A 14,025-nucleotide genomic window follows, 5' to 3' on the forward strand; every position below is an offset into this window, starting at 1 on the left:
CTCCTGTGATTTGCAGTTGCTCTACATCTTTGTACTGAACTGACTACCGTCACAGCATCTCTGCACCGATATTCAGGATTTAGGTATTTTCAGTTGTTAAAAAAAAAAATGTTCTCTCAACTTTGCATTTAACTGTCTCTTATATATCCCTGTAGCTCTCTAAGATACAGTTAAACTTTGCTCCAGTGGCTTTTATGGATCCTCAGATTCTTGGTTAAAGTAAACCTGCAGGAGCGAATAAGCAACCAAAACCAAACTCTACAACCTGCCAGACAGCTGCAGACTGTGCCTGCTCAGTGACTCAGGTTTCTGAATGGCTGTCTTAGCAATAATTACATCATTTGGATTTATGTCTTTTTAATAGCTGCTTTGCAAAAAAAATTCTTCCCCCAGGGGTGCTGATTCTGTGAAGCAAGAAGGAATGAAAACAGCCACTGAGCCATCAGTTCCACTTCTAAGCCCTCAAGTATGCATGATGAAGGCATTTCCCTGCTATGGGTTTTTTCCATTATTTTTTTCTTCCTCGTGAGTAGGCTTTGAGGCCATCGTTTCGGTGCCTCTGGAGAAAATGGCCTCCTGCATTCAGCCCCTGGTTCTATGAAAAGTAATTTACATTCTTATCATTGTCAGCAAAACTAACTACATATATGCAGAGCTGTGGTGCACTGCAAACACACCTTCGCAGGTTTGACACCCCTCCATCCCGCTCCCAAGGCGCAGTCGCCACCCAGCCACAGCCGCTCCCCACCGCCTTGCCCTGCGCGGTCCTCAACCCACAGGCAGCCGTCCCACTGCAGGTGCGGCCCCGAGGACTACGAGCCCCAGCATGCACCGCGCCCGGCTCCGCGCGGCACCCTGCGCGGGGGATGCCGCGCAGCACGCTGGGTAATGTAGTCCTGGGTGAAGCGCGGGAGGGCGAGGAAGTAAAAAAAGGCGCCGGGAGCGGCTGTGGCTCCTCCGGTTTCCCCGCGGGGGAGGCGGCTGGGCGGGGCTGCGCCTGAAGGCAGGGGTCTGCCCTTGCGAGGTGCGGGGGGGAGGCCGCACTGGCGGGGCCGGTAGGCGGCGGCACCTGGACGCGGCAGCGGCTCCACCGCCCGCCCGGCTGGGAGGAGGAGGAGGAGGGGGGGAAGCGGAGCCGCCGCGCGCTGCCGCATGTGCCTGGAGCGGAGCCGGAGCGGGCAGCGTGAGCCATGGCGGAGCATGGCGCCCCGGCGCCCGCCATCCCCAACGGCGAGTGCGCCGCGCGCCTCCCCGGCAACAAGGTGACCGTCGTGCTGGGGGCCCAGTGGGGCGACGAAGGCAAAGGCAAGGTGGTGGACCTGCTGGCGCAGGACGCCGACATCGTCTGCAGGTGCCAGGTGAGAAGGCAACTGGGGCGCGGGGGAGGCCGCGGATGTCACCTTGAGGCGGGCGGCCCCACCGCCCCGCCGCGCGGTTCTGCGTGGGGCACCCGTTCTCGTCACCGTATACCCCCGGGCTCCCGCCTCGGCGCAGGGCAGGGCGGCCGGTGCCCGGTGAGGCGGCGGGTTGCGGCGGTGGCGGGGCACCGAAGCCTTCCCCAACGGGGCAGGAGCCCCTGCCGGGAGCCCCGCCGCCCTGCTCTGCAGCCCTCCCGCTCCTCCTTTGTCCCCGTCCCGGCGCCGGAGGTGGGGGGGAGGAGGAAGAGGAGGAAGGCGCCCGCCTCGCAGCCGAGAGCTGGCCTCCCGCAGGAGGAGCACGCCTGGGGTCGCGCCCCCTCTCAGACCCGCCGCCGCCGCGCTCTTTGTTTGGGGGCTCCGCGAAGGGGCCGCGTTCGGCGGTTCCCGCAGCATCGCTGGTGGGAGCGGGTGCTGCGGAGCCGGGAGCCCTCCCTGGCGGCGGCGTGGCCTAAGCCGCGCCGCCCGGGAGCGTGCTCGCCGCCCCCCCCCCCCCCCCCCCCGGAGGGGCAGCGCTGGCCCCGCACGAAACCAGCAGTTAGCACCGGATGCACGTGAGGGGGGTGTCCGCAGCGACTTAGTCGTGCTCACATAAAACTCGCTTTTAAAGGCTCGCCTTGTTCCCAGGTCACTGTGGTGCCGGTGGGATCCCGCCTTTCTCTTAAGAGTTCTTAGAATTTCTCTTCTCTGGGGGCCTTACTCCAGCAAAAGAGCAAAAAAAGTGAGCCTAGCCTGCAAGCACAGCACTTTTAAATGCCTGCGTTAAAACAACACAGAGCTGAGGAGATAGTTTATCTTACAGTTTGTAGTGTAGCAAATTCTGTAGAACGTAATGAACCAAACCTGTGTATGTTTTTTTCTTGAAGAGATACAGCAACATAGAATGCCTGCAGCATATGCAGACTTCATGTAGGTGTTGTTATTTTATGCTTTTATTGACTGCACAAATTAAATTTGAGCTTAAATAAATTATTTTGGGAGAGTGCACCATTTCCCTAAGAGTGCAAAGGCTGAAGCTGTGTTTTGACTGAGAACTGCACATGAAACTGATGTTTTCAAAACCAAGTCAGTTGCAGCTGACAAATCAAAAACTTGAACTTCAGAGATTTTTAATCTTGAAGTAAACAAACATATTCTTAAATAGCTGTTTACACAGATGAATTACTTTTCCCCATATATCTTGTAGGTTTTTGTGTTTTTCTTTCTTTTTTATATAGTAAAATCTGATGTGCTGTGGCGTGGTTGCTTGGCTTTGAGGGTTATAGAACAGTGACTCAGTTTGTCCTTTACAACTTTGTTCTTGAGACTTGAAGGCCATCTAGGTGAACACGTTTGTTTAATACTAAGAAGTTTTGGTGGAGAGAGAGGAGAAGCAGGCAGTGAATTTTTGTGCTCACAAGTTTTAATGTCTTTGTTACTCCTTTTGAATTAGATGGGTGAAGGATCATGAAAAGGGAAAACCCATTTTATTATCTCAGGCTTGAATTTCATGGCCAGTTCTGCCATTTCTAACAGCTTGTTGGTTCTGCTGAGGGGAGTTTTTTCATCCTTCTTTCTTCCCTTTCCTGTTGAAAACGAAGGCTGTGCTGGCTGGGTCTCTTCCCATGCACTGACTCTGGCACTTGAACACTTCTGTAAGTTGATTTAACTCACCAAAATGGCAGGAAACTATTTTTTGTTGTATTTAGTTTTTACAGTTTTAGTAAATAAAATGGAATATTCTTGGCTTAGAGGACCTTGATGAAAAGAGAATCTTCGGACAGGGTAAGCACAAAGAACAATTTCTCAGAACGAGAGGGGAAAATAGGAATATTCTCTTGCAGTAGTACTGAGACTGCATCATCTTCCTATGTACGCAAGCATGTTCTTGATGTTTGTGTTACTGCTGGTGATGTAGAGTATGACCCTTGTGCTTTGTGTAGCGCTGCAAATCCAGAAAGAAAGATTGTACCACACTTAGTCTGCCCCTTGCTAATACCAGCTTTCTGTAATTGGAACTTCTCATTCTTTCGTTTGTTGTAAGATGGTTCTCTCTGTTCAGCATGCCACAGAATTGCTAGAGTGCTTCTGGATGAGATCAAACATTTCTGGTATGTTCTTCTGAAAAATTTAGTAGTATAGCCGTTTTTCTGGAGGATTTGGTAACTTGCTGTAGCAGGTCCAAGGTATATTGGAAACTTGAGCTGTATTTGCAGTAAAACACTCTGGTGTGGCTTTTGTATCGCTGTCCCTGGTTCTGTGCAGCGTAAAATTGGTCCTGTCCCAGAAGTGAGAACTATCACTTACTTTTACAGTGCCTTTAAAGGCGCTGCAAGAAGATATAGTCCAAAACCTGTGCCACAGGAAGGTCGTCTCCTAGGTAGCGAGTGTGCTTCAGTCACTTGTTTGACTAGCTGACTGTGGCATCTGGAAGGAGGTGCTTGCTTAGGTACAATTAGCTGAAGCAGTGTGTCAGGAAATAAGTTGTATTTTGGCTCTACTTCTAAGTACCACCCTCTAAAGTGTTTTATCTTAGGTTTAGAGATTGTTGAAAGGAGTCTTGTGTTCAGAGCAAGGGAATGGTATTTTCAGGAGACAGATTTGCTTTTATGACAAGTAGTATTATGGTTTCAAAAACAACTGTTTGAAGAAACTAAGCAAAAATTAAAATACACCTAGGGTCTGCATGTATGTAGCAGCTAATGCAGCTGCACTGGCAACTATGATGGTTTTGTAAGGACACCGTTAGTATAGGGGGTTCAGATGCAGTTAATATAAACACATCTACATGGCAAGCAAAGTATGTACTTGTTCTTCCACTATTAAATTTTAATTGGTCTTCATTTACCTCTAGGAAGTATGTGGTAAAATGGTACAATTGATAAAATAAATGCATTGTGAGACTTAAACCTACATCTGGTCTTCAGTGTCATACAGAGTAAAGTCTGTTTACCTGCTGTCACATAAATCATAGTCCAGACAGTAAAATAGAGAAAGAATGGGTTTGAGATTCAGGAATAGTTGCCACCAAACCCATCATGTTTAGAAGTATGCATTGTATTTTTGTTAATTCCACAGGCAATGGAAAGTTAAACATTTCTAGTTCTGCTTAAAGGACTTCCTGTCATTGCAGAGCACAACTGAATTGGGGAATTTAATTACCAGCGTTTCGTTTCTTAGTGGATATGGGAATGGCAAATTAATGCAAGCAAATTATTCTAGATAGCTTTATGAAAGTGAACACAATACCAAAATATGCCATGTATCTCCTACATTAACACCACTTCCTCCACCCAGTCTACCAGTGTATGCAGTACAGAAAAGAATGTAATGTCTGCACTGCATGATTCTGTTTTCATTTACTCATTTCATCAACACATCCTGTTCTTACTATTGGAGGTAACTGGTTTATTTACAGTATATGTTACATGGGTGAATAAGATTTTTCAAGTCTTCAAATTATTTTTAAGCCTGCTTCCTATGCTAAAGAATCCTGTTTTCCTGCTTCTTCAGTTCTATTGTACATTGTGCTGCTACTTCAAAATACAATTGCAGCTTCTTACCAAATCGTAACTGATTACATTATGGTCTGCCTGTGACTTACCCTTACTGCCCTGCCTGCGGTGGGGTCATGCTACTCCTACTCCTGAACTGCTAATACATGGTAATTGCTATGTGTGGATTCTTTGTACTCCCTTTTCCTCCTCCTCCCCTCAAACAACAGTGTGTATAGTCACATCACTGCTGATTGCTTGATATGTGCCAATTATGGTGTAACAAATAGAGAAGTTTTCAGTGTGCAGATTCTTGGGGTTAAGCAGTTACCGTTGTGAGCTGATACCTATCAGACCAATGCTGCCTAATAACCTCCATATCACCAGTCTGTATATAGCCACTTTTTTTTTTTAACTGGAGTTTTCCTGTATTGCATTCACCAAGCTCACTTTGTTCTTTTGTAAATATTCTCATTTGAAAATGTGTTTTAGTCTAGAGCCTTTGCAGGCCATGCAGAAATAGGAATAATGGAATCAGTAGCTGTAGCTATTGGTACTTTTTTAGCAGCTCAGGCATTTGATACGTGGTGTCTAGCTAGAACTCTCACTCTTTTTAAAGTGCTGGTTGCACTATTGGACCTTGTTGTGGTTGGCAGCATGCCGATAATGTGCTTTGGTGAGGAAAGAGGGGTCAGTAAAATGAGTTCTTTGGCCTGCCCCATCAGTAAGTCACAGACCTGCTTTAGAGCATCATTGGCAGGTGATCTTTTGTAACAGAACAGTTGAAATCTGATTTTCCAGCTCATGAAGTTTGTGCCATTAACAGATCTTAACAGCACTGAAGAGCAAATTACACGTAGATCTACTGGTTTCTTACTGTTCTTTCAATCTCATTACAAAGCCTTGCTATGTTTGGTTGGTTAACATGCAGGACTCTATAGCAATTTATAAAGGTTTCAAATATGATTTTATTCCTACTGTACTATCTCTGACATTTGTAAGATGTTCTCTGTAAATATTCTCAAAGTCCCCCTTTTTTTTTTTTATAATATCCGTTCTTAAATATTCTTGTGAAATGTAGCAAATATCTGTGGGGTTTTGTGGCCTGAAGCAATGCAGTGCTGGACCAGTCGGTGCTTTCAGCATTTTTCTTATTCTTTATCTGCCCATCTCACTGAATCTCTTTTATCTCTTAGGAATAGATTGGTCTGTATTCTGGACCTGGATAATGAATCCTGTTCCCTTCCTACCAATGTGTGTTGCAGCAATGTGAGGTTTAGCAAACTGGGTGAAATTAGGCCAAAAACAGTCTAAAAAGTCTGTTTGAATATTATATTTCCTTAGGAGCTCCTTAGAGGAAGTTCTGTCAGTACAGAGAAGTATGGTGTGGGGTGTTTTTTTTTTTTAGATTAATAGACTTAAGTAAAAGTAATGTGTTCCTTTATTTATTAGGAGAAAACAGGTGAATGTATAAAGCATAATGTGGTTATTCTGTTATGTTCTGCCTCAGGCCACACTTTTGATCTCGTTCTGATGCAACAATTCTTGTACTGCATGTTCAAAAATTTCTGAAGTCTAGCCAAAGTTTTAGAAACTTATTAAGTGTGTTACATGATGGCTTTTTGAGCTAGGTTTAGATCTTAACAAACATGAATGGATTGTCAAGGAAGAAAATTGCCAGCTGCTGGATTTTGTTTATACTGAAATCCAGGAGCAGGTTATACAGTAGAGTTTATTAGCTGCTAATTCATTGCAGGTGGAGGGTGCAGAAAGCAGGAAATCACAAAAGCTGGGATGTGAGAATGAATTAATTATCAAACCATTGTTTTTTTTTTTCACATCTTTAAAGGGGATGGTTTGCAATCTGAAGTTCAAAATAGATTTTTGGCAATATGTATTGAAATGAGAAGCAAATAGCCTAGTCATTGCAAGGCTGTATCTAGTTAGGGTGCATCATAGGGGTTCAAGTATGTCTCTTTGGTAAGCTGATCAACTTGTTAAAGGTGTGTTCAGCATTCCCAGACTCTGACTGAGGCAAGGAGCCTTTCTTATGATTCTTGTAAGTAATTGTAATATCCAGCTTTCTTGATGTATTTTTGACTTTTCATCTAAGAGTTAAATGAAAATGTATACAACCATATGATGCCAAAGCAACATTGACTTGCTTCTTGCCCAGCTTGGCAGTCATTTCTATAGCTAGCTCAGAAGCAACAGTGGTTGCCCTGAGCTAAAAATGAATGCTGCAATGTGGTAGCAGTAAAGGTAAACTGTAGAAAAAATTATGTACACACACATCTGATGGGGGAGTTGAAAGGAGAAGATGCCTTCTTCCTCAGTGTACCATGAGATAACATCTCCTTAAACTAGACAACTAATTTCTAAAGGAAGTAACCTGAAAGACTTACTTGCTCTATCTACCCTAAGGCATCATATTTTTGAAATAGATGTCTTGATCGTATCCTAAGAAAAGGCAGGGATTGTCACTGCAGACTTCTTGGGTAGATAGTTCTCTTAAATGTATATGTCAGTATTTCAGAGCTGCCTTAAATACTTCTGTATTGAGTGCCAATATAGAGAGCCATAGTAATTTCAGTCTGCTTTTTTTAATGAATCTTTTTTTCCCTGTGCACCTCCCCTGTTAGGTCAAGTTGTAGACCTTAGCAGTTATGAGAGTACTGCTGTAGGTGAGGCATCAGGGTTTGAACTGCTGTCCCAGTCTATTCAAAACAGATTTAACTGTTCTGGTTCTTATATTAATGTCTAGTCTGCCTTTGACTAATGAAGATAGGTTCTAAAAATAAAACGTGTAGTTTCAACTTATATAGATTTAAAATGGAGAAAGATATTCTGTTGTTCCTGCATCTTAGTTTCAAATGCCTCATATTTTTTTTATGTGTTTCTGCAGTGATTTCTTGCACGTTCTACTTTTGTATCTGCATATGCGTCCTACTTACATGTATGCTTCTTTGGCTAGCACACATGGCACATACATACTTCTGCTCTTCAATGCTCGTCACAGAGTTTTTAAGAAGCAGGAAATGTATGGGTTGTTTTGGTTTGTTTTCTTATGAGGAAGAGTATTTTTGCTTTCAGTTTATGGATGAGCAACTCTGCTTTCTTGTTGGGTTTTGCTGATTACCCAAGTCAGTACATTAATGTTTCATATTAGACTGTGCCTTTAAAAAAAAAAGGGAAAAACTTGAAGTTTGAATCTAGGTTGAATATAAGATTAAGAATGAGGGTATTCCAGAGAATGATGGATATATTAAGTGTACATTTTTCCTGGAAGGGTCCCATGTGCCAGGAAGATGGAAGAACTGCAGATCCTTCTGCTTAAACTGGAAGGACAAGCAGTCAAGTCCTTTGCATGCTTTTCAGGTAAATCAGTGAGCTTGGCTGCAAATGCAGGAGCATGGAACTTTTCTGAGCAAACTCACCATAGGAAAAAGGTCTGGTTTGGGATTTCTCTATAAGCATTTGAGTATGGCTGTATATAATTTTCAGAGTCTTTTTGGAAGATGGGATTCCGTGCTTCCTTAATTGTTGGCTTCTCTTAGCTTCTCATCAGCTCTGAACTTAGCAAGCAGGGGTATAAAACATACTGGAACTTGTAACTCCTGCTTTGATAATTTTTATGTCCTTGATAAACATTAATATTGTTTAAGTATATTCATGGTAGGCCAAATAAGTTACTCTTAAATAAATGACTTCTTAGGAAACATTCTGGTTGTACTTTCATATTTAGCAAAACCCAAAAAAACCACCCATATAGGGGTTGTTTCAACTTCAGTGTTCTGTTAGCTGAGTTTTGGTAGTGGCTGGTTAAGGACTGTATACCTGAAGTCTTACCCAATAACTTCTTTGTGGTATTTTAATTCAAGAAAATACCTTTTGGTCTAAAAAGAGCATCTCCCTTTAATACTGACGGTAAAAGTCATGATACAAAAAGGTTGGTGAAGTAGTCATCAATTAGACTTTCTGAAGACAGACATAAGTCATTACCATTATATCAAATTAACTTTATGAAATTATCAAGTCTCTGCTGTAACTCCAAAAAAGATGGGTTCTTATTTGTCCAGTGAACCAGCTCAATACATGCATGCTCCTCTGGGGCTTTTGACTAGTAGAACAATGTAATTCCAGAAGAAAAATTGCTGTTAAATGTTATGAATGCTCTTTTTCCATGTTTCATACATGATTTGAAAGCTGTTCTGCAGGGACAGAGCATAAGCCAAAGAGCTCTTGTGCTACAGGAAGGTTCAAAGTGAGAAGACTTGTCTTGCTTTGGGGTTGTTCATACATTGTTTTGAGTTTACCAGTTTGGCTGCAGAGTAAACCTTTCTAGGAGTTACACTTCTAAAAATCGTTTTAGTCTTCAGAGTTACAAGAAAAAAAATCAAAACACTTTAGTCAGGTACTTGCATTATTATTGCTGCTAGTTCTGTTTTGTTCTTTATGCAGAATGCTTTAGCTGGCAGTTAAGATATTTAAAAGCTATAGGATGCAGGAGAAAATAAGCTGTTTTGCTTAGATGGGGGAAGTGCTGAAATGATTACCTTAAAATCAGTATTGATGTGTTATTAGAAATGCTGTTCAGGCAGTATGTTTAAAATGCAGTCCTCTTTGATACTATTGATTAGTCTTCAGTATATTTTCCAGTGATAGTCTCAGGAACATGGATGGTACAGTATTGTGGTAACTGGTGTCTTTGTGTCATATGCATGAGTGTATTTTTTTGTGGTAAATGCCTTCCAGTGCTTTCACAGTGGGTTTTGGCTAGCAGGAATCACTTGTTCGATTCATTGAATTTTCAAACTTGTTTCCACTAAACTGTCAACTAGCAGATAATGACTTTTTTCCTTTGAAATTAGTATTTTCAGGCATTCAAAACTATTGCAAAAGGGTGTTTCCTAAGAATGTTTATCAAATGGCCTCCAGATGAGCAATGCTTGCAGCTGCCTTGGCTATCTTATGTCCCCTCAGTGTACATGTAACTGATTCTGTTCGCATTTGCCAGGATAGGTACGTTTTAGAATAGTATCTTGTTTTGTGCATAGTACTGACCAGCCTATCTGAGTTGAATATATGGATGCAGATTCTTGGGTGTGGTGCTTACGCTGAGAAGGATTTTTAGGCTACCTAATCATTAGCAAGCTGAAGAAAAAAACTTTTTTGTTTTGTTTGCTTTTTAAAAAATAGTATTTTGAGCAGTTTACCTCTCTAAAAGGGATATTTCAAACCTGGTAATTTTATAGGTAATGTTTTTTAGAATAAGGCTTCTAGAAAGCAGGTTTTGTTATCGGGATTGCTGTCATTCTAACAGTACTTGTGTGCTAATTTCCCTATTAGTATGCTTTTTCACACCACTAAAATTGGAATAATGCCCTTTCTAAGAGCTTAGGCATTTAGTCATCTTACAACAGCAGGTTTTGCTTAAAATATTATAGATAAGTAATAATCTTGTGCCTGATCTTATTTCACTATCCCACTTAATTACTTAAAATACTCCAAAATATCAGTATAATCTAATACTGTAAGGATCATGAAAGGGTTAAAAAGGCTACTGTGTCTTAAAAGGATTTAAAATTGTTCATCCATCAAAGCATCAAATTAAGAAGTCCCCAAACTAAATCCATATCTGGAATCATAGAGTGGTTTGGACTGGTACGGCCCTTAAAGATCATCTCGTTCCAACCCCTTGCCATGAGCAGGAACACCTTCCACTAGATGAGGTTGCTCCAAGCCCTGTCCAGCATGGTGTTGAACACTGCCAGGGATGGGGCAGCCACAGCTTCTTTAGGCAACCTATGACAGTGTCTCACCACCCTCACAGTAAAGAATTTTTTCCTAATGTCTAATTGAAATCTTTCCTCTTTCAGTTTAAAACCATTCCCCCTTGTCCTCTCCCTACCTGCCCCTGTAAAAGGTCCCTCTCCAGCCCTCTTGTAGGCCCCCTTTAGGCACTGGAAGCTGCTCTAAAGTCTTCCCTGGAGCCTTCCCCAAGCTGAACAAGCCCAGCTCTCGGCCTGTTCTCATAGGAGAGGAGGTGCTCCAGCTTCTGATTATTTTCGTGGCCCTATGGCCTTGCTCCAGCAGATCCATGTCCTTCCTATGTTGGGACACACAGCATAGGTTCATGGTAATTATTCATTATGACTTTCACACACTGTCTCCAAATAAATGGAAAGAAATGTTTTCACTCCAGTCCAGTTGTCACCGTTTTGTACTCGATATGTAGAGGACTTTAAAAAGAAAACAAACCACAGCAAAACAATAACCAACCCCCCCCCCCCCCCCCCCCAAAAATCCAAACCAACAACTCTTAAAATAAAGAGTACCAGGAAACTTTTATGGTTGAAGGTGTTATGGTTTGGTTTTTGCATCAAGGCTATGATTAATGATTTTTAAGATGCCTGACTTCATGATTCCATGAATTGTTTGAACTGATGTTGTTGAGGGGGAAAAAATAGCTGGTTTTTGTTCTCCTTTCAGTTTGAGCCAGCTCGTGTTTTACCCTGTTATCCACACAAATATTTGGCGTCATCTGATGCCAGTTACTCCTCCAGCATTGCTGGCAGCGGTGTAGACAGCAACTGATAACCTGAAAACTGGAGACTGGGTCCAACCGTGAAACCAACCACCCTAACTTTGGTGTGTTGTCTCGAAGTCTTGAGCAACAACAGTGGGACTAGGTATTGACTACAAAGAAAAATCAAAAGGAAGGACAACAATGTATTTGTATTACTTTGTATTATGAAATTCATGCTCCTTACAGTTGAAAAGTTGGAGAAATTCAATTAGTGAGACAATTTGACATTGTAATTTTATAAAGCTCTGGGCTGCTGAAAGGGCTGATCCTGGTCACCAAAGAATCATTAGGGAGACGAGAGAGAGCTGTTCCAAATACTGGGTTTAAAGATAAGAGGAGAAAAAACAGTGCAAGTAAAGGAGACAGAACAAACTGAATGCTTTTAACTTTTTTTTTTAGTCTACCTCAAAATACAGTGCAAAGAAGACTGATGCTTTCTGAAAATCCAACTTTGGAAACCTAAGAGTATGCTAAAACAGCAATGCTGTTCCTTGAGAGACATGCACAAATAAGTGGTGCTGTATCTAAGCAGGGTATGATTAGGACTTCCAAAGTAGTAAGCCTGTGTTAGCCTCTTGATAGGGATGCTGTTACTGGTTCCTGTTGGACTTAGTTTTGGGTAGCTGCTTTGTTGCTAGATGGAGAGTCTGGTTTATGTCCTATTCTCTAACAAGGCATGTTTAGCATTTTTCCCACACACTCAGTTTTCTGTGATGAAATGAGCTCAAGTCCAGAGGCTGTGTTCTAATATAAAGAAAAACAAACAAACAAAACCCCATAACAAAAATAGTTTTGTCTTTTTGTTTGTGTGGTTGGTTGGTTTTGTTTTTAATAGTGCTCTCTCTTCTGAGTGTGCTTTATTAGAACTTAAGGGAGAAAATCATTTATATTTTTACCTAAATAGCCTTGTAATAACCTAATCTAGAGAGATATCGTAGTGTTAAATTAGCAAAAAATAAGCATTATGCATATTATATTTATTAAATGCTTAGTCTCTGATGTAATATTAATAAGAACTGATTTTTGTTTCCTAATACTTTCTAACAATATGCTTCCAGTTCACAGTATTGGAATGCTATGGGATGCATACAGCCTTTGGTTTTCTGTTGTGTTTGTTGTCCACCTTTGTGTCCTTTGTGTTAAGAAAATTTTCGAGTAACTAACGGATACCTTTTGGCGTGACTTGCAGGATGAGAAGACATGGAATAAAAAAATGTTGTGGTATTCTAGATTGTGTCTGTTGAAATGAGAAGCTCACACAGTGTAAGGATTCTGCTGTGTGTCTTGAAAGATGTGTGGAGGGGTTTTTATGTGTACAGAAAACACTGTCTCCTCTGTGATAAATATACACTTAAGAAAATACCATAGTTCACTATATAAACAACTATATACACAGTTGTTGTTAGGATAAAAATCAGAATTAAGTGATAAATGTTTAGGGTATTATGATTTACTATGAGGGTGATAAGGCCAGGCTGGATGGGGCTTTGAGCAACCTGGTCTAGTGGAAGGTGTCCCTGCCCATGGCAGGGGGATTGGGGCTGGATGAGCTTTTAAGGTTCCTTCCAAACCATATTCTGGTTCAGTGTTGTTGGGGTTTTTAATTATTATAACTATTTTTAAAATTATAATTTTTTTTTTCCTTAATATCTGTTGAAACTGTCAGAGATAGGAGGTCTAGGGTGGAGAATGAAAAAGGTTCTTAAATTACTTTTAAGAGAGACAGTCTCGGGTTCAAAATTCTGATTCTGATGTTCTGGCAGATCTAAAGGTTTACAATACTGTAGCTGATACTGGAGAATGCAGCAGTGAAAAAAAATCACAAAAATGTTTTTAGGAAGCACTCAAAGAAAATAGTGTCAGGGTTTGTTTTCTTTTTTTTTTTGTTTTTGTTTGTTTTTAAAGTCCTCCACCCTCTTGTTACATCCAAATAGTGTATTCCAGACTGAGCAAAAGCATTTTTTGGTCTTGCCATGAACTTGGCCGCTCTCTCTGTGTTGGCCTAAGGTAAGGTGTTTCAGTTTTCACATGACTGGGAGAGAGCCTGCAGGTTGGCTGGAGACCAGTAACGAATGGTGTCCCTCAGGGATCGGTGTTGGGACCTGTCTTGTTCAACGTCTTTGTGCTGACATGGACAGTGGGATTGAGTGTGCCCTCAGCAAGTTTGCCGATGACACCAAGCTGTGTGGTTCGGTTGATACCCTGGAGGGAAGGAATGCCATCCAGAGGGACCTTGACACGCTCGTGAGGTGGGATGATGCCAACCTCATGAAGTTTAACCATGACAAGTGCCAGGTCCTACACCTGGGTCCGAGCAATCCCAGGCACAGCTACAGGTTGGGCAGAGAAGAGATTCAGAGCAGCCCTGTGGAGAAGGACTTGGGGGTGTTGGTCAATGAGAAAATGAACATGAGCCGGCTTCAGTGTGTGCTCGCAGCCCAGAAAGCCAACCGTATGCTGGGCTGCATCAGAAGGAGCATAACCACCAGGTTGAAGGAGGTGATCCTGCCCCTTTACTCTGCTCTTGTGAGACCTCACCTGGAGTATT

At 42.2% G+C, this 14,025-nt stretch overlaps 1 protein-coding gene across 1 annotated transcript in view; it reads left to right on the forward strand.

Annotated features, from left to right (window-relative positions):
* Positions 1-979: 979 nt before the first annotated feature.
* The window catches only part of ADSS2 (adenylosuccinate synthase 2), a 36,548-nt gene continuing 23,502 nt past the window's right edge, over positions 980-14,025 (forward strand). Inside the window, exon 1 of the mRNA XM_062637319.1 lies at positions 980-1,358. Within this exon, the coding sequence (XP_062493303.1) occupies positions 1,191-1,358 (168 nt within the window). The 5' untranslated portion in view covers positions 980-1,190. The remainder of the gene's footprint in view (positions 1,359-14,025) is intronic.

This window comes from Pezoporus occidentalis, unplaced genomic scaffold (genome assembly GCF_034315485.1).
Source record: "Pezoporus occidentalis ecotype Australia unplaced genomic scaffold, CSIRO_AGI_Poc_V1 ctg52, whole genome shotgun sequence".
NCBI classification, from domain to species: Eukaryota; Metazoa; Chordata; class Aves; order Psittaciformes; family Psittacidae; genus Pezoporus; species Pezoporus occidentalis.